The 25,748-nt window shown below is 41.1% G+C and overlaps 1 protein-coding gene across 2 annotated transcripts in view; it reads right to left on the bottom strand.

Annotated features, from left to right (window-relative positions):
- Positions 1–1,815: 1,815 nt before the first annotated feature.
- Positions 1,816–25,748, bottom strand: part of akap11 (A kinase (PRKA) anchor protein 11) — a 36,873-nt gene continuing 12,940 nt past the window's right edge. The window contains exons 7-12 of one of the 2 annotated variants that reach the window (XM_028435964.1): positions 21,410–25,685; positions 21,030–21,170; positions 11,396–11,479; positions 6,523–6,572; positions 5,528–5,721; positions 1,816–3,616 (exon numbers count right to left, since the gene is read on the bottom strand). In XM_028435964.1, the coding sequence (XP_028291765.1) occupies positions 3,488–3,616; positions 5,528–5,721; positions 6,523–6,572; positions 11,396–11,479; positions 21,030–21,170; positions 21,410–25,685 (4,874 nt within the window). In that variant the 3' untranslated portion in view covers positions 1,816–3,487. The remainder of the gene's footprint in view (positions 3,617–5,527; positions 5,722–6,522; positions 6,573–11,395; positions 11,480–21,029; positions 21,171–21,409; positions 25,686–25,748) is intronic. The other variant, XM_028435965.1, reaches the window with a different exon arrangement.

Raw genomic sequence — 25,748 nt, 5'->3', positions numbered from 1 at the left:
AAATCCCAAACCCTCATCATTGGCGAAATCTCAAAAATTCTTATCTCGGATTGTAATTGATTGATCTTTTCAAAATCTGACTTATGTCAGGTCGGTTGCTCAATTTGGCCAGAGTTTAATCTGGATCCGATTGCTCATTTCACCAGTTTTTTTTATGTGGATGCTTATACATTTGGGCCTACTGCATATTTATTGACAATAAATATTTCTTACACGCCTTTTAAGTGTGAATGATAATGGTACCATCATCAGCATTATTGATCCAGGTGCCTGACAATATCCAATAGGAGGTTTTTAATCAGTTGAGTAGAAAACCTGATGCATAGGTAGGCTTTATATTACATTATTATTATGCAAATATTGACAATTGGTAATTTCTTAAAAGATATAGATAAAATATAACAGAGTACATGTTGTAATTCGCAGAGCTCTCCAGTAAATAGGCTTTCCAAAAGTGGAAATAAAATGGTGTGATGTGGAATTTTTCTTGTGCAAACAGGTAATAATTCAACCTAATTTCTTCTCCTCAAAAGCTAAAAACTACAAAGCCCCCGACATGGAATCGTTTAATTGTAGCCACAAAATTACTAGTTTGTTGGCAAGGAAATACTAATTGTTAATATTATTGTCGTTACCGGTGGTTAACATGACTTGTTTCTGTAGCAACAAGCAATTAGTATTTTTTTTTTTTAAAACCATATCATGTCTGCGTCCCTGTAAAAAACAACTCCTGCAAAACTCAGTTTTCTTAAAGAAAACTACCTCAAAATGCTGCAACAAAGGATGAAGTAAGAAACGTTTTTTGCACATGAAAAAGCTTTATTGTCACCACAAGCTTTGACATAAAATGACTTCAAGCTCACAAATGTGTAAACTGATGCCACAAAGGAGGACGAGTAGTGACGACCGTTTATAACTTATAATATATTATCATTTCATAAATCTCTGTATTTATTTAGCAGGGAAGAAGAAAAACAGAGGCGTGATGGGAGATAAGGTGCAATTTAACACTGGGTATAAAAGAAGTGAATATCTGCTTCTTCAGGGACTTTTGGCCGCTTCACACAAACATGACGACACACGGAAGCAGGATCGGCTGGCAGGAATATATATATGTAGGGAATGTAAAGTATGAAGGAAGAAGCACATTATCAACGCCGCCATGCGAATACATTCAACGCAAAGATTTTAATACGCACGGACATCTCAGGCCACGCTGAAGGGAAGTGAGAAGTTCTTCCACGCTGGAATACTAAGAATACATACTTCATAATACAAGTGAGACTTTCAAAATGGGAAAAAAAGTTACTTCAATTGTGAGCAAATAAAAGAGAGTCCCATAATGGGCAGGCCATTTCATTAGGTACAGCTTAATATGTTAAGGTTTCAACTTTTTTCAGGAAATTTACTTTGATCTCCTGACATGTTTCAACTGCCAACTGTTAATCTTTCTCAGAGGACTATCAAAGCATCCACTGATGAGTTGATGTAGCCTTAAGAGTTTCTTCATAAGGAAAGCATCAAAGCATCCACTGATTGCTTTGATGTATCCTTACAAGTTTTTTCATGAGGAAAACGTCAAAGCATGCACTGATCGCTTTGATGTGCCCTTATGGGTTTTTTGTGGATTAGGATAACGCAACAATAATCGGGACATAAAGAATCAAACACAAACGCTGGATCAAAGAAGCCATCAAGATCAGGAGGTGGCGCTTTAACATCAATAGGGATGAGGGAACATTTTTATTCTCCCACACCTAGGACTCTCTTGGGCGACAGAAATAACACATAAGGACACATGAAAGTCATCAGATGCTTTCCTTATGAAAGAACTTGTAGGGACACATCAAAGGAATCAGTAGATGCTTCTGAGGAAGACTGACAGTTGGCAGTCGAAACATGTCAGGAGACCGAAGTACATTTCCTGAAAAATGTCATCTGAATAAATGAAACCATAACGTATTATTTTGGAATTATTAGGTACAGCTTGTTAGTCCAAAATTGGAGATTGTGTTTCTTTTTTTGGGTGCAACACAAACACGAGCAGTAGTCTTTAAAGACATAAGGTGTAATAATACCTAATAAAGTGGCCATGATGAGCGTCATAGTATTAAACCCAAAAATAAACAATGATGAAGAGGATAAAATTGATATTGATAAAAACGAGCAGCATTCATTCCTGATTCTGTCCTCGTGCCCATGGTGCTCCAGTCAGTCAGTCATTCTCAGTGTAAATGAATCGTTGTGACACAAACAACCGTCGGCAGAAACAAGCAAAGTAAGCAACTGCAAACGTCAAAGCAGCATTAAAGGCTCTGGCCATGCAGGCATAACAACACTGAGCAGTGATGCTCGTACAGAGAGGTTCAGTCCTCAGTCCTTCTTCCTTCAGACGAGGAAGAGGAGCAACACAACGTTTGGCATCTTCCACAAAGTCTTTGAGCAGCATCTCATCTTCCGTTCCATCATTTACTGTCAAAAAATAGACTTCAGTCCAAACACTGTCACACAGAATTCTTCTTGTTTCTACAGGAAAACATCTATTTCTCTTTGTTCCTCTAACGAATTGCTCGGAAAACTCAAATCATTATTGGGCTTTTAGAGGAATTTACACAAAAATCCTTTTTATTTCCCTCTCACTGTCTCACTGTGCAAGAAAAACAGGCAGATTTCCTGTTTTTGGCTTTCTGTAAGTTTACTCCTACTACCATATTATTATGTCCTGTGTAATAAACGTGAAATAATAGTAAATGGCTTCACTTTGTTTAATGCTGCACACACAGAACTTGAGTTTCCACTCAGCCTGGATTAAAGCTGTACACTTGAAATCAATAGATTCATGTGAACAACTTACAGGGGTAGTACTTGTTAATTAGCTTAAATGTGTATATTTTGTTTTAATATAACGGCATGTATTAAAACTATGATCACACAGGAAGATGTGCACGTGTTTCTTTCGACGGCAATAAGTTGAACGTGTTCCTGGAGTGAATGGAGTACAATAGTACTGATAATTATTTGCACACAAACATCCAGGTGAAGTTAAATTAAAAGATGAAGAGGAAGGGGGTGTGGCCAAACGTGTGCAGGAAATGCGTGGGCAGCGCTTTGATTTAAAAAGTCCAACTAAATATGTGTTGCTGTTGATGTGGGATGGCTCCTGATGAGTCCAGGGTGTGGTGACATGTGATGTGTGGAAACATGAGAGGAGAGAAGAGGTGAGACGGGGGTGTGATGACATCATCCAGCAGCTTTTTGGGGATTCCCAAACACAAACTCACTCCCTCCGCTGTCATGGAAACACTGGATCCACTTTGAGGCGAGGAAGGAAAAAGGCTCAGTGAAGTTCAACAGATGCCCACGGCACGCAACAGCAAACATTCATGAGTGAGTGCATGGGCTGAGTGGCGTAGAGCCCCCTGTGGTGGGACTGAGTGGTGCAGCGGGGGAGGGATGGGGGTGGTGGTGGTGTTTGGGGGGGTGAAGTCTAGGTGTGCTCCAGGAGCCACTGGAAGAGCGACACACGCTGGGTTTCCTCACAGTAACGCAGCAGGATGTGAAGCAGCTCACCAGCCCTCAGCCTCCGGTCCCTCAGCTTCTGGATCACAGCCGGCAACTGAACACACACACACACACACACACACACACACACACACACACACACACACACACACACACACACACACACACACACACACACACACACACACACACACACACACACACACACACACACACACACACACACACACACACACACACAGAGCACCATCAGCAAGAAGTCATCACTAACAGCCTTTTTTAAAGTCACTGCGATTTAATCGTGGAGATACAACACATCCTTTAGACCAGTGGTCTAAAATGTCCTCAAACTGTTCAAAAAATATTCTTAGTTTCATAAAGGAATCTCCCAGTGTCTCACGAGTCGAGACCCCAATGGGGTCCTGACCCAAAGGTTGAGAACCCCTTTGGCCCAAATGAGAAAGTAAAAATGACAACAAAAAAAAAGACATGAATCATTGTGTAAATTATATTTCAGTTGTAGAAATCTCAGTCACTCCAAAATCACAAACATTTCAACATTTAAGCACATTTGTTATATTGTTCACACCTGTGACACAGAAGGACCATCTATCTATCAAGCAAGGAATCTCTGTCTGTCATGAGACTTTCAACACGGCTGCTGCTTGGTTCAAGGGTGTGCAACGTCGGACTTGTTTGGACTGCAATGATACCGTTAATAAATGATTTCATTAAAATGTCCACCGGGGAAGAGCTACCGCAGTCACGTCATCAGTCCTACCTCTACAGTGATGATGTCATTAGTCCTACCTCTACTGTGATGATGTCATCAGTCCTACCTCTACTGTGATGATGTCATCAGTCCTACCTCTACAGGTCTGCAATGATACCGTTAATAAATTATTTCATAAATGCTTTATAAATTCAGTGTGCATCTAAACTGACTGTTGGATTGCTGGATTAATGACAATAAACAAGTCCGGACCAAGTCTGTTCTGGTCTGAGGAGATCCGGATCAGCGAGGACAACAAACTGGAATCAGAATAGATGGGGTTCAACTCCCTACAGTGTACTTACTAAAAGCCAAAATATATGAAAACACAATAGTTGTCACTGTAAATGTCCCCGACGTCCCACCTTCAAACACAACCTCATTTGGCCATCCATGAAAAAGCTACTGAACCTCCCACTTTTCTATAGCAATACATACATACTTCCTACAGGCACTTGCACTAGTAACATAGGTTCACGATCATGGTCAAAGTAAGGTAAGTGCTTTAATTATTGTTTGAGTGAGTCCTTTAAAAAGACTCTTCTTTCCTTTATTGATGACAGATAAAGACAGATCTGTCCCTGTTAAAGTGAAATGAATAAATGACAAGCAGTCGGTTAAAAGGAAGAGCCGAGACGTCTACTTTTCTTGTCTTTATACATTTGTGATCATTTTGTGTATTTCTCTGGCCATTTTGTATATGTTTGTGGTCATATTGTGTATGTTTGTGATCATTTTGTGTATTTTTGCTTTTTTGCTGTCATACTGTGTATTTTTGTGGTCATATTGTGTATGTTTGTGATCATTTTGTGTATTTTTGCTGTCATATTGTGTATGTTTGTGGTCATTTTGCGTATTTCTCTGGCCATTTTGTGTATTTTGTGGCCATTTTGTGTATGAATGACGTTTCTGAAACTGGACAAGGTCTGAGCAGCTGCCGTTTCATATTTCCTCTGAAGGTTTTTCTGACGTTCGTCATGCATTTTTTTATATTTGTTGCCAATTTGGGTAGTTTTGGGTGTTTTAATCACGCTTTGTATCTTTTTGTGTTTTTGATACAGAAAAACATTTCTCCCACATCTTCCATGGCTTTTCTGACAGTCAGCATGTGAGAATGTGATTATTCTGATGTGTTAGCTTCAGGTGGTCTAAACCAAGTCTATTTACATTTACCTTGAAGTCAGATCCTAGAGGTATGACCTCAGTATTGTTAGGATGAGAGGAGTGTTTTACCTGCTGCAGCTCTCGGTCGACAATCAGCTGGATGTGAGGGATGTCGGCCATGGAGGCAGCCACCCACTGCAGCATGGTCCTCAGCTGGGGGTCCACGGTCATGTGTTGGGGGCCACGGCCCAGCTCTCGGACGTCTGTGTTCAGAATGACCATCAGGGGGGCATGTGGTGTGATCCGATCAGTGCACAGCGTCCCTGCAGCAGATAATCATCACACACAACTGTCACATGACCTAATCATTCTAATCCAATTTGATTGATTGATTTTTCAATTGAACCTTATTTTTTTTAATAAACCAGGTAATAGGTTATATATTTTTCATATACAAAAGGCATTGGTAACAAGCGGACTAATTTTGTGTTCCCCAAAAGTAAACGCAACAAATGACTCCAAGAACATACAAAAAGATGGAAGAAACAAAACACAACCAGAATAACCAAAATTACTCTAAAATCACTAAGGATGATTACAAAAATATATGAAACAACAAAAATACACAAAATGACAAAAAACAACACACCTAATTACAATAAGTAATATACAGCAAATAATACACAACACATTAATATACAAAAAACAACAAAAAGGCACAAAAATGAGAATATACTTTTGTGTAATACTCAGATTTGTCATTATTCTAAACGTTGACAATAATATTGACTATGTCAGATAATAACATTTTTGTGGCCCCTGCTGTGATAAAAATTCCCTCTCTGATATACAGTATATTCAATAAATACAATACAGTGATTAATATTTTAAAATCAAAAAATTAAAATATTTTAAAATCAGAAAAAAATGGTATGAAATTATACATAATCAAAAATAAAATGTATTACAAAAATAGAAAAAAATATAAATTCAACACAAAGAAAAATATTTTTTAGTATAAGTTTAACAAAAAATATAGTACCTAAAACTACAACAACAACATTTAACATGTTATTTTCCATCCCTATAGAAGAAGGTCTTTATTAATAGATCAGGTTTCTTACCACTGGACTCGTCTTTGACGTCAGGCTCTTTGTCCTCTGGGTTGTCACTGCTGGAAGAGAAAGTCTGTGTTAGAGAGAATTAATGCACTAAGGGGCTAATTGGCTATGTGCACAATATGGCGGTCACTTCCGGTCACAGTTTGTGAGGGCGGCTGACTTCTGGTCCATTGTTGTTGTTGTTACAAAGCCAGCGAGCGGAGGCCAAAATGAGCATGTTCGGTGTCAAAAAGAGGCGATTGGTCTATCAAAGTGTTGGAGGTTCAGCATTATACTGTTGTGTACCTAGATCTACCTTTTTTTCACGGTATAATTCCTGCATTAGCTTCCACTGCTTCCCTGCTGACAATGCAGCGCGTCAGCAATGGCTAGCAGAAATCCAGACAGATAATTTCACTCCAAGTAGGGACACAAGTGCATGTAGCTGGCATTTATTACCCAGTGATATTGTGCTTGTGCTAAAACAAGGACTTGTGGAAACAATTTGAGCTGAGTCTGAGTCAAATAGAGCAGCTGCGTGTTTTGGAGCACTTCGCTAACTCAGAAGACCAAATTCACCATTATACCAGGTGAGTTCGCATTTTATATTCTGTATTTAGTTATAGTAACAGGTACACCTAGTATTCAAAGTTAAAACTGCAGTGTGTGAGTTTTGTGAGGCGCTCCACGCTCCCCTCCTGAACGAAACTCCCGTGAACGCGCACACTGGAACTGTTTGCGACGGTTTTCTCCATAGAGACTAGTGAAAAATGTAATTTATTCAAATTTATTTTTTTGCTTTCCTTCACACTCCATGTTCAACATAACATGTACAAAATGCTCGTTAATCCATAGTGACAAGTAATTTACGTGGATATGTCAGTAGAGTTGCAAAGGGGCAAAACATCAGAAAAATTGGGAATTCTTGAAATTAACCAGAAATTCAGACAAAATTGAAATCCCTGTATTATATCCAAACATAAATATTAGCATTCATGCAAAATTAATACACTTTAAAAAAAATTAAAAACACAACATTTCAACAGATTCATTTAAAAGTAGAACTTTTTATTGCCATTTGAAATTAAATTTAAGACCAACTTCACAGTAAACAACTACTGCAACAACTGGTGGCACCCAAAGAAACACAAAAATCACAATAAAATACACTAAAAAATGGACTAAAATAATCAAACTCACTCCAAAAACACACAAGATGACTACAAAAATACCAAAAAATTAACATTAAGAAAAATTTTTGTTGGACAATTTTCGTTAAATTTACATTTCCCCATATTGTTGAAAGTTGCTACAAGCAGGTCCCACTGTAACCGTGTCACTGTTTTGTTTACCGTAACAATGTTAAGGTAAACTATAAATTTTTTTAAAAACTAATGTTACCAATTATTTTGAGATGTGAGACTAATTACAATCATAAAATTATACTTATTATGTATTAAAATGTAAGACTTTTTGATTTAAGACATTTTAATCACATTTAAGGCCTTTTAAGGATCTGCGGGAACCCTGTCAGCAATACTTGCAGGGGTTGGCAGTTCCCATGTTTGTAGAAGACGACAAAAATCATTTTTACTCTTAAATTGTTCAAAGAAACCAAATGTTTCCAAAACCCTGATCAATCCCTAAATTATTTGACAAAATTTCCCCAAATTAAATAAATATAGTCACTACCTGACATCAATTGCTTGGATATTGTCAGTGCCTTATATACTACATACTTTTATATTATGTATACATGGAAATGTATACATAATCTGATGGATCGTAAGCTGAGGCGACTCTCAGAGGATATGAAGGTTCTCCGAAAGAAGAAGAACTTTTCGTTTGGAGAGTTGGAGGAACATAAACAACGACTGGAAAAGAAAGCTCAAGGAGATACGGAGAAAAAGGACAGTGAAGAGGAGTAACAGCAGGAACAATGACTGCAGACGAGAACACATCACATTAAAAAGGACAAAAAAAAAAAAACGTTAATGATGAAATTTATGAAGAAGATGAGAATGTTTGACAAGGGAAGAAACGAGGTTTGATGTAAAATTATCTGTGTTCAAATCAGGGGACGGATCTGGATAAGCATAATGCCTTTTTCCGTCACCCTTTCCGGCATGCAAAAGGACAAAAAAAAAAAAAAAAAAAAAATGTGATTCTGCTCTGAATGTCAAAATGAATTTCTGTGATTGCAACCATGTCGGAAATGAACTGAATAAATAAAATAAATAAATAAATGCAAAGTAGCACTAATTGTTTAATTGCCAACCTCTGCGGCCAACTTGAGATCAAACTTGTCCGTATATTTGGCCCCTGAACTAAAATGAGTTTGACACATTACTTTTACCTGAGCTGTGTCAAAGATCTCCAATCTCCATCAAATCTAGAATCAGTGAACTGGTCCATGGAAGCCCAGATGAACAAATACAAGAAAATATAAAAGATGGACGGATGATGAATTTGTTGCAGTAAGTGTTGATTTTTCCTTTTAGTCAAACTTCAGTCTGAAATGTGCTACAGTTTGCTTTAAATACTTGGGAATATTCGCATTAACGGGAACACGCTTCAGACTCCGCTGACTGAATATTGTGTCATTGTGGTTTCCTGTGCCCATGCTCCCTGGCACAGATTGGCTTTGGATGTTTGTGGGAAGCTCAACATCCGAGAAGTGGTTGCCACCGGCCGATTTATGAACTGCGCAGGAGAAAAAATAATCCTTCCTAAAAACATTGGAGCTGCTAAAATATGGCCGATCTGGGCCTTTTAAGAGCTCAAGTGATGCTGGGATTTCCTTAAGGCGCTCTGTGATTGATGGTGTTGGTGTTGCTAATAGGCTGGGAAACTGGATTTCACCCCAATGCTGCTGCAAGTGTTTTTTACATACCGGGGTGGACTAAGATTTGAAGCCAAATGTGGTTATAAAGCATTTAACACAAAGTAAATATAAACACAAGCCTCAGAGTAAAAACCAATGCTGGCTACCACACTGCAATTTTAACCCTATTACCTCAGTTTATTACTAGTTCTTATGGGTTTTGTAAATGAAAGGAAAAAAAACACAAGATTTACTTAATGCTATGACAAATTTTGTCCAATTTTGAGGGGCTGGCAAGTCCACCAGATAAGATATGTAGCACATATTTTGTATAATTAATCCCACGCTACCACCTGAGCCATGCGTCTTTTGATCGAGAGGTTGGGGATTCGATTCCAGTCTATACCTGTCTATGTGTCGAAGTGTCCTTGGGCAAGGCACTGACTCTGTGCTCCCAGTGGTTGACCAGCGCCTTGCATGGCAGCTCTGTCTCATTGGTGTGTGAATATGAGTCTGAACGGGTGAATGAACTGATATTGTAAAGCGCTTTGGGACTACTTCAGTGTAGGCATAAAAGCGCTATATAAATCAAGTCCATTTACCAATAATTAATCTAACTAATCTATTTTTTTAATCACACCTAAAATTGCTGAGAAACGCCTCAACTTGAGGTATTTTCATTTAAGTCACATTATTGTGGCAGATCAAAAGAATGGTATATCACAAAGTCTTTATAAAGTAATTTATTATTTTTAACAGACTTGAACCGATGCAGGCGTAACCATTTACATTCCTCTGTAATTGAGACTAGTCCTAAGGGCTGCCTGTCACATTGATGTGTACTTTAGTCAATCTCCTAATAATAGAAAACACAAATGAAATAAAACATCAGGACTTATTAATTTTGCTCTGAACCCTGTCATCTTGTTCAGTTTTGGCAACACGCTGTGCTCGGAGCTGTCCCTGCTAGTTGCTACATGTTTAGCATTGAGGTGTTAGCGGAGGTTGCAAAGCTCTGGTGTTCAGCAAACCGTTTCTTGCTCGATTTGCACACAACTGGGCTTTTGTTTTCCATCCTGTGTTTTAAAAGCCAAAATGAACACAAAAAAAGTTGAGTAGCTCGGCAGTCTCAGGGTAGTCTCCCGTCTTGTATTGTAGTCTGTGCATCAGTATTATGGGTATACCGGGAACTCTTGAAATGAGAAAGGTTCCAAGCTGTTTGGAGTGCTAAAAAAAAATAGTGATTAACGGCGTTATTTTCTTTAACGCGTTATTTTTTCCTATAATTAATTAATCGCAATTAACGCGTTAAAGTGACAGCCCTAATTACTATACTAAATTTGAGTTTCCTATATGGTGTAATTCTTGAGAAATTGGAAGCTGAAAATGGAAGAAAAATAAAGACGCACAAAATTGACGGTAACACTTTACTTGAAGGTTTATACATAAGGCTGACATTATGCTGTAATTATTATGACATGACACCTGTCATTAGCATAAATAAGGTGTCATGAAGGCTGTTATTAAGTGTTGTTGATTACCCTAACCCTTCGTGACCCTAATCCTACCTAACCCCACTCGATCCCTCAACCTCACCCAAAAATGCCAACATAGCTCCAAAGGTGTCATAATTTATCGAACAACACCTAATGACGGCCTTCATAACACCTTATTCATGCTAATGACAAATAATGACAGTGTGATGTCAGCCTTAAGTATAAAAACTTCAAATAAAGTGTGACCAAGTCGACACATACCCCCTTCCCCCGCAAAAAAAAATAAAATAAAATAAGTATTCATCCGATCAAACTAAAACGTTACAGTTTGCCCACAGAACAATTGGTAAAAATTTCAGAATTTTTTAAGACCCAAGTGTGTGGGATGTCCTGAAAATTTGTTGAAATGACCCAAATGTTATATTTGTCTGAACTGTAATGGTGTGCTTTTCGCACTTCTAGTTTATACAAATCAAATAAAAAGGTGTCAATACATTACTTTGTGAGTTAACCACATAAAATCATGCAATTACCAGCAGTAAGTAAAAAAAATGAATTGGTCACTCGCTTCACCAACCTGTCAGAGGGTGAGAAGGACAGACGATCGTCACACGCCTCCCCCTCCAGGCCCAGACTGCTCCAGCTACTGCTGTTTCCATTGCTGCTGGTGAGAAAAGACACAGAGAGGAGCTGAAGGCTGACTGCACCTATATTCCTTTAGAAGCCCAAGTACGTGTTTGTGTTGCGTATACAATGACCGTCATTCATCAACCTGTGAAAACGGGTGCAAATTAGAGAGTTTGGTCGTACAACAGGACCAACGTGTGATTTATGAAACATACGTATCTGACCAATCTCAGCGTACAAATAATTAGGGGTTGATAAATGCGGTGGCTGAATTTGATCGTCATTAACATGTTACGCCCTTAAATCATGCAGCGCTGCGCTGTGTGCAGAGACAGACAAGATGTGTTTGTACACACACACAGCAACTTCACACAGCGGAAATGTGTCACTACTACCGTAAGCACACACAATCACGACGTGAAGCTCACACATAGCCTCACAGATACCACCACAACCCTACTCATCCACCACTTCACGCACATAGCGATAAGACGTGCACACAAGTCCGCACACATGCAGAGACAGACGGGGACACACTCATAGCATAGATGTGTCTATAAATACACACACAGATTGATTCTTGCTCTGAACAAAGGCGGACGCGCTTCTCTCTGCCCTTGCTGCTGCTTGCTTGTTTTTATGCTGTCTTTTGTCAAAATCTAATAGGAGCCTATCTCTACATCCCTATCCAAAAACTGAAATTATGGAATTGATCAGCTGGTCTCGCAATGCAATGGACCAAATTTTTTCAACAAAAGAACGGGCAGAGGTGAGCCCGCCTGTTAGGACGGAACGTCTGCGGCAGGATACACAAGGATGTGGGAGACGTCTACATAATTGGAATTATGGTAACAGGTATGCTGCTGATTGGAGCTGGCAGTTTCCTGACATATCGCAAAATCTGGATTACATTGGCAGCTGTTTTGGATAAGCTGCCAGTCACTTTCTGATGGATTGGGCAGGGCTCTTAACACTCAGACTCATGCGATAAACGTACTCAAAGTAAGCAGATGCTACTTGGAATGTCTACGCAGAATGGAATCCAACTTGGAGAAGTTAAACCGCTCAGCTTTTGATAAGGCCACCATATTGGATTACTGAAGTTTGAGAGATGGACCCAAAGGCTCACGGAAAACTGTGCTTAGCCTGACCGAAAAACAAATCGTGATGTCATTTGACTCCCCAAGTCAGCCGTTCAAGTCCGGCTTGTTTGACTATTCTCCAGGATGTTGTGTCGACCGAGGCTCCATCCCCCTCCTTTTCCTCACCACCACCTAGAACTTGGTTTCTAAATCAGAACTGCCCAAGGTGGTTTTAACGTCATCTGGCTGAACTGTACACAATGGATCATGTTTCAATGCCTTCTTTGCTATATCTTCAAAAATTGTTATAATTGTGTCTTTGGCGCTTCTGCGTGTGCAAGGTTTTTTTTCCCTAATCTCACAGGCAGGTCCCGATTAAAACTGAAACAAATGCTAACTGCTAATTTCAGTCAATCAATGGCAGATTTTGAAGTAAAGGGCAGGACATGATGATAAATAACTTGAAAATACAAATACCAGTTATGCATGTACAAAAATGGTAAATTGATTTATACCATTTCATATTTGGTTGAATGAAACCAGACAGAAAACATTGTGCAGATCAACATAATGATTTAAACTATGAATGACATTGTGATGTTTAGAGCATCTCTAGAACTGTAGCTCTGTTATGTTTCTGATCTGCAGTTGTCAGAATCTATCAAATGGAAACCAGTGACGAACAGAAAATGCTCAAAGGCACGTGGGCAGTAATGGCTAGATCTGTGAAACATTGCAGTTAGACTGAGAAGCAAAAAAATAAATAAAGTACTCTGCTCCGATAACAATTACAGGCAAAATGGCTAAGGAATGGTTTTAAAGAGATCAGCAACCAGTTTGAGTTCAAAGTCAAGCACCTGTTTTTCAAACAAACAACCCCCAAACATGCAAACAATATTCTACCTGACAACTCATGCACTGCACACTATGTTCTACTTAACTTGGGAAGGAGATATAGACTTCCTTTATGTAAATACAACAGATACAAACTCATTTATCCCATTATCAGTAAAGCTCCTGAATGAGTGATCAGGATGGAAGGAAATCTGATGATGTCTTGTTATGCTGAATTTTGAACCCGTGAAACTGGAAATTTCTTACCCTGCCGATGTATGTTTTTATCTATGCATTTATTTACTTGTGTTGATGTTTTTATATGTATTTATGTATATTTGTTATGATGTGTGGAGTGTGTTAAAGGTGTTGTTTGCCCATGACAAAATCATCCCAAGGGAGACAAATAAGGAAACTTTGACATAAAAAATCCGTGATCTCAATCCACTTCATCATCTGTTGATAGATGCACAGATGATGGACTGGATTGATGAGAGCCATTCTCGTCAAGGACCAAAAGCATCTGCTGACTGCAGCAGATACCACAGCACATCAGCTGGTTTGGGAACCGGAGGGTCGCCGGTTCAAGTCCCGGTGCAGACCAAAAAACTGAAGTTGTTCTGGTAGTTGGAGAGGTGCCAGAGCACTTATTGAGTACTGCTGAGGTGCCCTTGAGCAAGGCACCAATCCCCAACAATGCTCCAGTGTGCTTCCTTCAGAGTAAAAGCAGCCCCACTCTGACATCTCTCCATTAATGCATAACCACAGGTCCTGTTTGTGCATGTGTGTGTGAGAAACATGTCCCTAAAATAAAGTGTAAAACCTGAATTTCCCTTCAGGGATTAATAAAGTATTTCAAATTTTAAAAAAATGTTACATAACACTGAGGTGAAGTCTGGTTCGCAAAAAAAAAAACAATGAGGTTTTATACCACAATATCGTAGACAGATCGTAATACTTGTAGTACTAGAGTAAACCTTCACCAAGCTCAAAATCTCCTCTTTGCCAGATATTGGCATGATCACACACTTTAAAGGCATGGAAGAAAATTCTATCACAATCAAAGATACAGTAGGTCCAAATGTTTAGGAACCTCTTTGAAAAATTGCGATGAAATGCGTAATTCGAATCCAATCCCGATCCGGAGGAAACTCATAGGATAGAAGAGGAACCAACCCTACATGATGGAGTCAAAGTTCAGAAAGAGTGGTCAATTACCAACTGAGGTATGATTTTTTTTTTTTTATGTCACTATTTATGAGAAATTGGGATTTTTAAATATTTCACTAAACCAGAATCAGTTTTTGATCCGGATCCCCTCCAAAATGTATTGGAATCTTCCATGGCGTAAGGTGCATCTTTGGTTTATATTTTGTTAAAACCTGTTTGGTACTCTTGATGTAATTTTGCCAACAGTCACACAAACAAAAAAAAACACAGGTGAAAACATTACCTCCTAGTAGAGCAGAGGTAATTTATCAAGTAAGTATCAACACCCCCGCATTACATTTAGTTTGTTCAAGTCTGATTGTGCAACTGGACCCTGGGGCGGAATTAAAAAGCAGATTCTGGTTTGTCCTGGTAAAGTAGAACTGAAAAACAGACAACTGCTGTAATCAGAATACAGCAGTAAGGATACAATAGGAAGGAATGGCTATGAAAAGCTGTAAATAGACTGATATGCAGGCGTGGAGCAGTGAAGAGGAGCAAACATAGGCGTAGATACTCATAGAAACGTTCGGGGGATATGTTCAGAGCCCATCCCATGCATGCTCTGATTGGCTGAGTCAGTCGGGTTCATTGTCTACAGACTTCAATTGTGTTTTTCGGGTGGGGTTGCTAGGAGACAGCGTGACGAAGCTCTCAAGTGAATATCGAGCTTGTACCATGATGTAGTGACCAACTGGTGACATGTAGGTGGCAGCAGCGCACCTTTGGATGAGAGATCACTCGTGAAGGGCAGAGCTCACAGGCAGAGGAAAGGAGTTTACTAGACAGAAAATGGCGTTACAAGAGTTGATGCTGAAGTTCCCAGCAGCGCACACTCGACCAGAGCATGTGTGGAACTTAGTGGACTATTGAGAGTGCCGTGATGATGAGGGAAAATGATAAAAAAAAAAAAAAAAAACGGGGCAACCGGTGAGACTTGGCATGTCCAAAATGAGGACGGCCAAAATACAGTAGGAAAACCATTCAACTTTGACCTAGATAGCAAAAAAATATATAATTTTGCCATCAAAAGCCCGGACTCAGTGTTGTTTTTGTAGTTTTATAGAAGTAAACAAATGCTGTGGTGTCCCTAAAGCTAAAAAAAATAGCTTCAAAGTCATTGACAGGGTTTTTCAAGTATTTTTTTGTCACAATCTGGCGATTTGTGTGGAACTTGTCTCTATTCAACTGCTGATTACGGAAGAACCAAACAAGCTAGAAACAAAACAAAAAAATTCTGATGAAAGTAGAGTCTAATCTTTCAGAATCTAGTTTCAAATTTCAGATTGTCATAGTACAAAACATTCTGTTGATCTGGAAAAAAAAATGAATGGCACTGAATGAGTTAACAATGTTTAAATAGTTTTTTTTTCCTCATATAAAGCTGAGAAAAAAATGCTCAGATCTTGTAAAAATGCAGTTTTGACCAATAAAATACAAAATGTAAGAAGTAGTAACTGTTTAAAGTAACGATGCACCAAAAATTTGCCCATCGAACACAGAAAATGCACCGCCAAAACAACCCGGCTAAAACAGGATGTTGAGATGAAACAGCACGGCCAGCGAATGCGCGTCTGCAGAGCGGCCGTATTTATATACATCTCAGCACTAAAGCATGAGCCTGTTGAGCACATCCAAAAAATCCAAACTACGCATCACAAGCAAAAATTTGGCTTTGCAGTCTGTCAGCAGGCGTTTCACTGAGATCCTCTGTCCTTTATCGTGACTTTACTTGATCTGTGTTATAAACATTACTTGGATGTTGAAATAAAGCAAGGCTTTCTCTGTGTTAAGTCCACTATAGAAACCAGATGACCTCTGCAATTAGGTGTAGGGTAGAGCTGCACAATTAATAAAATTTTAATCGTGATTACGATTTTGGCCTCCATGATTAAATTAGCCTGATCGTCTGATTTTTACATGTAAAATCTGGGCTCTACTGCATCAGCAGTAGTCAGCCAACCACTAGGTGGTGAACACATGATTAAGGCTATATTAAGCTACTTTAATAACAAGCGAGCAACTCCTCAGCAGCTGTTTCCTCTTGCCCAAAACCTGTAGGCCTGAGTCTCATGTACTTAACTTTTTTAATGGTTTTCAATTCAAGGTGTTGCACTCTGTAACGGTGTATTTATATTGTTAGCCCATAGTAGTTTCTTCTGCACTCTAAAAACTGTTCACATATTGTTTGTTTAACTAGTCCAATAAAAATACAGATGTTTTCCCTAACAGGATGAATAATCATGATTACAATATTGATCCAAATAATCATATTGTCCCTAATATAAGCCATAATCATACAGTCCTGGTGTGGGGAATACAAAAAAAAAAAATGGAATCGGTAAAATATCGGCCAAAAATCTAATACCGAACTAAAACTACAAATTTCCTGGAAAGTGGCCGATATACCAATGTGCCTTATAGGTAATAAAATACAGTACATGAAAATACAACGATGAAAGTAGGGGCAGGAGATTTATCAATGCAAACGGGACAAAGATTTAAACATTAAATCCAGAGCAAAGGTAAAATAACACATAAAATACTCCACCTTTGCACATTCCCTGTACCAAAGGGATCCCATTCACTATATTTACCTGGTCTATTTTGGGATGCCTATTCCCAGCATCGTGAGTCATCCATTAAACGTTGTGTGTGGCTGACACCAGGTGAGCCTTTTTCCGCCTCAAGTGTTGTTCTGAGACTGTTGCTAAAGGCCTGAGATGTGAGATCAACGCATTCCAGTGCTCACATCATGGTGTTAATTGTGTTTGCTGCACCAGGACAACCAGCCGGCAACAGCAACACACTTATTGTATTAATTAGTCAATGGCCACGTTGACATGGGAGCTTTATTTCCTCTTTAAAGCGGAATAAAAGTTAATTCCTCTTTAACCTGACCTTGTAAACACAATTTCTAATGCTAATTCAATTCCGAATTAAAGTTAATTCTAAATGAAGTGGCTGGTTTATTCCATTTTTAATTCCGAATTAGGTAATTCCTCTTTCTTGTAAACACTCAACTTGGTTAAAGCCGCTCTATTGTTTTCCAGAGTTTTACTGAGCTTTTTACCAGTGATTAGTTCCTATCTCCTTCAGCTCCACGGTTCAAACTGAAGCTGTGTGTTATTGTCGAGCTGTTGCTTCAAAACTACAATCAAAATAAAGGTGAAAACAATTCTCATGTGTGGTCTTCTGTGTTATAGCCGACAATAAAAAGTTTGTTCTGTGTTTCTCCTGATAGACGTGATACGTCACGTTCTCCCCGTCCAATCAGAGCCTTACCAACACCCAGACTTAAAGCGGAATTAACTAAAGCCGAACAAACCAGTTTACCATGTAAACCTAGCTCGGGAATTACCATTTCCATGTAAACACGAAGCAGAACACTTTAATTCCAAATGTGTTAATTTGGAAAAAATAATTCGGAATTAAAAAACATCATGTAACCCGTGGCCAATGATTAACCAGCCAGGTGGAACCTGCACGCCGTGGCATGCAACAACCATAGAGAACCATAGCATCACACGTCTAAATATATCTGTGTTACTTCAGGCTCTCTGAGGCCTGACTCAAACACAGGAGCCATCAACTATTGGAATTAATAGAAGCAAAGGGAGGAGGGAGAATCTATTTTTTTTCCATTATCGACCGTGGCTCAGGTGGTAGAGGGTCGTCTTCTGATCGAGAGGTTGGGGGTTCGATCCCAGTACCTGACTATGTGTCAAAGTGTCCTTGGGCAAGACATTGAACCCTAAGTTGCTCCCAGTGGTCGACTCGCGCCTTGCATGGCAGTCCTGTCCCACTGGTGTGTGAATGTGAGAGTGATTGGGTGAATGAGCTGATATGTAAAGCGCTTTGGGACTGCTTCAGTGTGGTTATAAAGCGCTATATAAATCAAGTCCATTTACCATTTATCTCATCTGCAGAGTGGTAAGAGATGCACATGCTATTGATGAATTGCACATGCTGGACTTTGTTCCTGCAGAAACAGAGGAGGACGCTCACACACACTGACACACTCGCTCAATGGCAAAAATAACTCAAAGCCAACTTTATTATTTTGATGTCCTGGAGGAATCGCAGGTTATCAAGTTTGTTCCTCGTGTGAAGATTAGAGGGGTATCAGCCTTAATTTATTTAATTAATTAATTAATTAAGCATGAAAGCTCTTTTTTTTTTCAACCAATGTGAGTTATTTGTTACTTTTCAGTTTCAACCCTTTAATCATCAAAGTCAGATTATTGCATCAGGGGCTATACGCATTTCATTATCAACCTTTCCTAATTTAATATTATTTACTGAAGAACTAAACATCCTAAAATCCCAGAATCTTTTGCCCTGGTAGTCCGTCTTGTTTGGTCGGTGTGAACATGCAAACAAAGTCTTGAGCAGATCAAACCGGTGAATTCTAGAGCGACTGTTTCTGTCGGTCTAGGAGTGTTTCCAATCAAAGCCTAGATCGATCAGGTACGTTGTGAACACAAGCGCACTTGGAGCGGACTACAAACAGGAAGTATTGGAGATGACGTAGAGTGCACGGAATTGTGGGAGAACCGGCGACGGTACAAAACAGAGCTTTAAATCCATCAAAAGAATGGCAACTGCTCCATTGTTGAATGTTGTGAAGTTGCACTCTGAAAGCAAACCGAGCCAAACCAAGGTGATGAAATTACCAGCTGTCCTCCACAGATTCAGACCAAGTGCACAACTAAACCAATGCAAAAGCACCCTAATAAAGATTAAGTTAAATATTGTAATTTCTTTTATTTTTATGTGCCTCTGAAGCCAAATTTAGCAGAATTTCGTAGTGCGTCATTTTTCGCAATATTTGATAAATCCGTCTGTTTATCTCATCCAAACATTTTCTAAACAACTAACCACTTGCTTAATGGGAAAATTTGGTTATAATGCATTTTAACTGTATTTTCACTAATTGGATAAATTTGCATGATATTCTTCCAAAACTTGGAGGCATATTCAGTATCATATAGCCATTATGCTCACACTCCAAGATGTTATATTCACTGTAACCGATTGCTGTAGTTTCTACATATATGGTAACTTCTTGTATTTGTCTTTTACAAAGTTTAACTGTGTATTGCAGTTCCCCTATCTACCCCCGTCGCAGCGGGAGAAGAGACAGGGACGCTCATGGATACCACGGAGGCACACGGCTCCAGCTGGGGCTTCCAGCTCGACCGGCCGCTATCCCCCTACACAAGGAGGCTGACCTCGTGTTGAACTGCGGGGATAATGACGACGCCTCCTCTGGCCTCCACTTGGAAGAGGAGGACGACGCTTTCTTCACTCCGGCCCGGGCTGCACTGCCTACCGCCTCCGTGGCCTCTCATGAGGAAGATGGGGAAAGCACAGCAGCCTCCCCTCTCCCCTGGTGGAACCACTCGTTGCGGCACACCTGCTCCCGCGGATGTCTACGGTGACCCCTGAAGACCAGCCTGCCGACCAAAGCGGACCGTCTCCAGTCTGACTTCTTGGTCAGAGCAGTGAATGTCCTCCATGCTTACAGCCCACCAGACTGAGCTGTGTGTGTTCGGGCTCCGATTTTAGGAGTTGTTCAGCTTTTATTTTTTAAAAGCTGCTGAGATAAAGAAAGACGTAAAAAATAGGATTAATTGTAAAAAATGATCTACAAAATAGTGTAGTGTGAAGTTACAGCTATTTACAGGCAATTTTAGTTGCCAGGTAAATTCTGTAATTTTAATTACAAGATAAAACATGAATACAATAAAATACCACTTTTCTGTAAAAATACAATAAATTGTTGTCATTTATATACAACAAAAACATGTAAAAGTTATACTGTAATATACTGTAATTGTTTTTACAGTAATAAAATTAGATGTTTACAATACTTTATTGGCAACTTTTTTGCAAAGTTTGATGTAAATTCCCCAGTAAATTCTTTACAGTGTTGAGTAAGAGGAACACTCCTGCTCAGTTTACATCTTTGACAAGGTGCAAAGATGTCTCCTCTTGATGCTGAGATTTCTCGGTAAATCTGTGCTTAGTGAAAACAAATGAGTCTGATGATGTAGTAGTTGGTGAGAGGGGCACTGTGATTGGTAACCGAGTCACGGGGAAGGGGAAAAAGAACAACCAATTGCTCCACAGCCATAGGTTGTGATATATATATATATATATATATATACAATATATAGACCAGTGATATACAGTAGACATTTGAGATTCAGTTTGAAGCAGAATTGAGACTGTTCAGCTTGTGTCACACCTTGTTAGTTGAAAGAAGTTTTTCAGGTAAATATGAGTTCAAATGGTCATTTTAGTTAAATATGGGTCAGAACATGAAAAACTTTCTCAACCGCAGAGAACTGTGACAGCATGTCTGTTAGTGTCTTGTGACAAACAGTTTCTCATCATGAATGTTCATTCACGAATCAGTTCAAATAGGATGTGACTCAGTACGGGGGTTCCTACCTCTCACTGAGGTGGAGGAAGCTGCTGTTGTCGTCTTGGTGTTCATCTTCAAAGCTTAAGTTGGACCAACTCCCAAGGCTATCATCTCCAACACTCAGCTGCTGAGAAACCGTGGACTCTGTTGTTTCTCGGCCTGGAGAGCTGGAAAATAAAAAGTCGATTAACTGGTTAATACAAAGATTGATTAACTAGTTTTTCAAGAGTAAATGAGACAGACTTGTCATTTAACCAGTGTAGACTATGATTAATGATAGAAAGTAAAATCAGTAAGGTTCTACCGGATAATACAGTCTGCTTCTTGTTTGTGTTTTTACTTTTGTCCTGAATTTAAAGTTAACTCCTTTGTTTGTCTGTTGTGAGTCTTGTATTGGTGTTCCTACCTTTGGCTGGAAGCCTGGCAGACGTTTGACAGAGCTGAAGTCATTATCTCCGTTGTTAGACTCTCGGCGTAGCTTGCACCGTCATGGCCAATGCCGCTGTCGGCGTTCAGGCTAGTGTTGCTCAGCTCCCGTTTGGCAGTCTCCATTGCTGTCGACACCATCTCCTCCACAAACACCACCCTTTGATCCATATTGACGTGGATCTTGGGAATCTCCAGAGCAGAGAGATGGTCAGCCCGACCCTGGCAGCCCTTACCCAGTTTATCTTGCAGTAACACTGACTGGTAGTGCTGCAGGCTTAGTTTGTTGCAGTATGGGCACTCTTGTGCTTGACAGTGGCGACATGTTCTCTCATTAAATCCTCGGACAACAGCTGAGCCATCAAACAACCTCTGGGTGTGAGAGAGTCTGTCATGCCCTTGAATCTTCCTGTGCTCAGAGTGTCCCACTGAAGCCAGACTGATCTTAAGTGTGTCATCCACTATCTTTCTGGCGTAATGCTCAATGACCTGCATCACTCTGCTGCTGTAGCCTTCATCATACAAGCTTCCTGTGCTGTGGTAGTGTCGGGTGTTCCCCTCCTTGGGGGGCAGAGGGCAGTAGAAGGAGTTCCTGATCAGGTTTTCTGTCATATCCTCAAGTTTGGATTTCTTGTACAAACAGGACTTGGGCAGTCCCACAGAGGAGACATGCAGCTTTCGTGTGACATCACAGGTGATATTGTACGCTAAAGACTCTGCAAAGGAGACCAGATCCAGTTTCCCCCTCTTACCCTGATCCTCACAATTTCTGCAGCAGCGCACAGAGTCCTCACCTGACTCAGCTACTGCTTTAGATGCTTGTGCCTCACAACTGGAAACTTTCCATTCATCGGACAAAGACTTTGAGGTGCTGAGGAGAGTGGTGGAAGATTTCTGCTTGATTTTACGACTAGCGTGAGCCAAGCCTTGTTTGATGGAGCGATATGCCAATCGGCTGGCGTACTGGTCCAAGACCAACTCCCTACTTCCTCCCTCTTTCTTTAACACTTTTATTAAGAAGCCTGCATATTCATCCGTGACACTCTCACAGCTAGGATACTCAGAGGAAAGGCCGGAGCCAGCACCTGAAGCAGAGGGACGGGACACTGATGCCATCAGGTCATTGGACCACTGCTTGGCCAGCCATCCTAACCTCCAGTCTCCAACTTGCTCAATACTGGGCTGAGACTGGCTTCGATGGCGATGCAAACATTCAGAGTTGGATCTGCCCGACCTTCGGCGAACCCTGCGATATCGACACTGCTGTCCGGAGCTCACCATCCTCTTCACATCATTAATAACTTCTCCAGCAACCTCTCCTGCATAGACCCACAGGGTGTTGAGGGTCTGCTCTGAGAACTGAGCCACGCTGTCCTTTTGCCTCTCGCCACCTTCGCTCTGCCCATCATCTGTCACTTCCAAAGTGTCCATCTCAGTCGCCATAGATACAATGTGACACGCCAGACGCTCAGCGTAAAGAAGGGCTTCCTTATTTGACGTCTTTCGAGAAGAAATCTGGCTGGGTTCACACCTTCCCTCTGTCGTTCTTGAGTGTCTGCGAGTGCCATTCTCGTCAGCTGGATCCTCCTCCTCCTCTTCGTTCACTTTACCCTCTGCTTCCTCAGACAGAGACCGTATCAGTTTCAGCATGAACTCCGCCTTGTCCGCTTCAGGGGTGGTGTGTTTTGGTCCGTGACTCAGCTCTGGCTGGTAGTGAGGGGTTGGAGGTGGAGTTGCTGGAGAGAACTCCTTGGCTAGCTTGCTTTTCAGCTTTTTGGAGAATTGCTTTATTTGTTTTACTTTAGACACCTCACTGGACTGCTGAGGTGTGGAAGGAGGAGTGCCAGGAGTCTCTCCAGACTTTTGACCAGAGCCTGAAGCGGAGTCATCAGAAGGTACTAATGTCTTTCTTTGTCCGCCCATCTCAGTTTCAGGAACATCAAGGGAATCGGACACCGCATGGGGGTTTTGAACCATCACTTGTCTTGTGGGCTCTGACTCACAGTGGACTCTCTTTCGGTTTGGAGAGCCGATTTGGAATGAAGTGCAATAGGTACGAGGGTCTGTGGCGAAATGACTATGACAACCAGATTCTCTAAATATCTCTCTCGCGGATGGCGGTGAATCGAAAGCGTCTTGCATTGGTAAAGAGCCCCTTCGGCTTCCGAGTGATTTTGTAAAAAAATCAGCACACTCACCAAAACTCTTCTTCACCTTTGAGGCAGTAATAAGCTCACAAGCTTCAGTTACAATTAAATCCACCATGTTCCCCGAGAAGCTTTGGAAAGAGGACTTCCCATTGGAGGGGTCGGTGGGTTGAGTTGACTGGGTCTGATTGTAGGGAGGGTTAGCATGTGTAAAAGTGTTGATGTCATGTGGTAATGTGCTTTCTCTCCGTGGGCTTGACTGCGGGGTCTCGGATAGGCTGGATCTGTGAAAACTGGGTTCTTCCGACTCGTGGAGGTGGGAGAGGGCTTGTCCTGCTTGTGGCACAGAAACACAGCTAGCCATTCCTGAAACAGTGTACAAAGCATTTTTTACAGTGCAGGTAGCATCTTCTCCCGAGGGCCCCGGGGTCTCTGTCGCACAGCTGGAGCTTAGCAATTGCTGGTTTGCAAATGTACTGCAGGTATAAGTGCTCAAGTTCTCAGAACTGACGTAACAGATGTTTTCTTGAGATACGCTGATAGCCGCTTGACTCGTGAAGGCCACGTCAGCCTGGGAAAGCTCAATGAAGGCCTCCTGGATCACTGATTCAGACAGATCGGAAGCATAAGAGGTAACCACCTCTTCTTCCTCCTCTTCTTTATCCTGACCAAAAGACCACTCACGGGGTGTGAGAGGAGTGGAGGGGTGGGAGAACTGGCACACTTCCATCATGCCTTCAAACACTAGCTCTTCAGCAAGATCTGCCGCAAACTGGGTGACCGTGCTGTGAAAAATCTGCTTTTTCACCAACAGGAACTCTTTCAGTGCGCCAGTCACCGCCTCTCCAACCAGAAACCCCGCTAATCCGTTGATTGCCCTTTCTTTTAACACGTATGCGTGACGCATGCCAATCTCGTGAAAGGCCATCTGAAACACTGAGGAGGTAAGTCTGGCAGCAAGGTGACATAAGGTGGTGGTACAAGTCGACACGCCTTTCTGGAGGTCTCGCAAGGCGCTCCCCAAGCTCATTTCAACCAGGTCAGTGGCAAAGCGCTGAATGCCATCTTTTAGAGACTGGGACTTCTCCTGAAGTTTTGTCACAGTAACCATCTCCTGTATGTCTGATAACTTCATCAGGAAGCCAGAGGGGTTGTTGAACTCCTTGTGGCAGACGCAGCTGAGATTCTTGTTTTCACTGATGTCCACGGCAGACTGATACCCACAAACAGATCCTAGGATTTCTTTGGACAGACTGTTGGCAAATTCAGTGTAGGTCTTATAGAGAGAACACAAATCCTGCGGTTTACGGAGCTCCTGACTTTTCTGTTCATCCTCCTCCGTCTTCCAGAAGTATTCCAGTTGTCCACCCACATCTACCAAAGGACTGAAGGCAGAGGAGCTGACAGGACTGAATAGTGGACCCCCATTGTCCTCAGAGGGAGTCTGTACAGGTCGAGGGGAGTCGGGCACCTCAGAGTTAGTGGAAAAAGGTGAGCCTGGTTTCAGAGGGGTGGGTTTCTTCACATTTGCGGGGAGTGTTGGCTGGTCAAATCGATGCGGATTCATACCCTTGGTGGAACAGCCCCTTGAAACGAATTTGGACCCACTGGGACCTGAATCAGCAGACTTCTGCACGGTTGGTGCACTGATGGCATCTAAAGTGCAGCTCTGGGAGCTCAGCTCTTCCAAGTCGTCAAACTGGTCAAAGCTGTCAAAGAACTCGCTGACTTCAGAGTCAGAATCTTCAACCCTCTCTTGGGGACCCCCTGGGATTTGAGGGATGTCCAGCTTGGCCAGCAGACTCTTCTGGTAGCCCACTTCATCCAGGAAAATAATGGGACTCGGACTGGAACAGTCAGAATCCTCAGACTCACTGGCCTGATTAGGAGGCGAATGGATACGCGCTCCTGGGCTGCAGTAAGTCCACTGTGACTCAACACCAGATGACTTCTGCACCATGACAGATACATCTGATCGATGTCTGGTAGACAACATTTTTGAAGACGAGTCAACGCTGATGCAGGAGCCGGCTAACTCCTTTCGTCTTTTCTGGACCGGCACCGTTTGTGAGGCCACATCACGCTTCTTAAAAAGGCAAAAAGGAGCTGCTGGAACAAGGAAAGTAAAAGGTGAGCTCATAGCATGGACCCTCACCCAGTGGTCAACATAAA

Source organism: Gouania willdenowi, chromosome 21 (genome assembly GCF_900634775.1).
Source record: "Gouania willdenowi chromosome 21, fGouWil2.1, whole genome shotgun sequence".
NCBI lineage: Eukaryota > Metazoa > Chordata > Actinopteri > Blenniiformes > Gobiesocidae > Gouania > Gouania willdenowi.
This window is presented reverse-complemented; position numbering and strand designations above follow the sequence as displayed.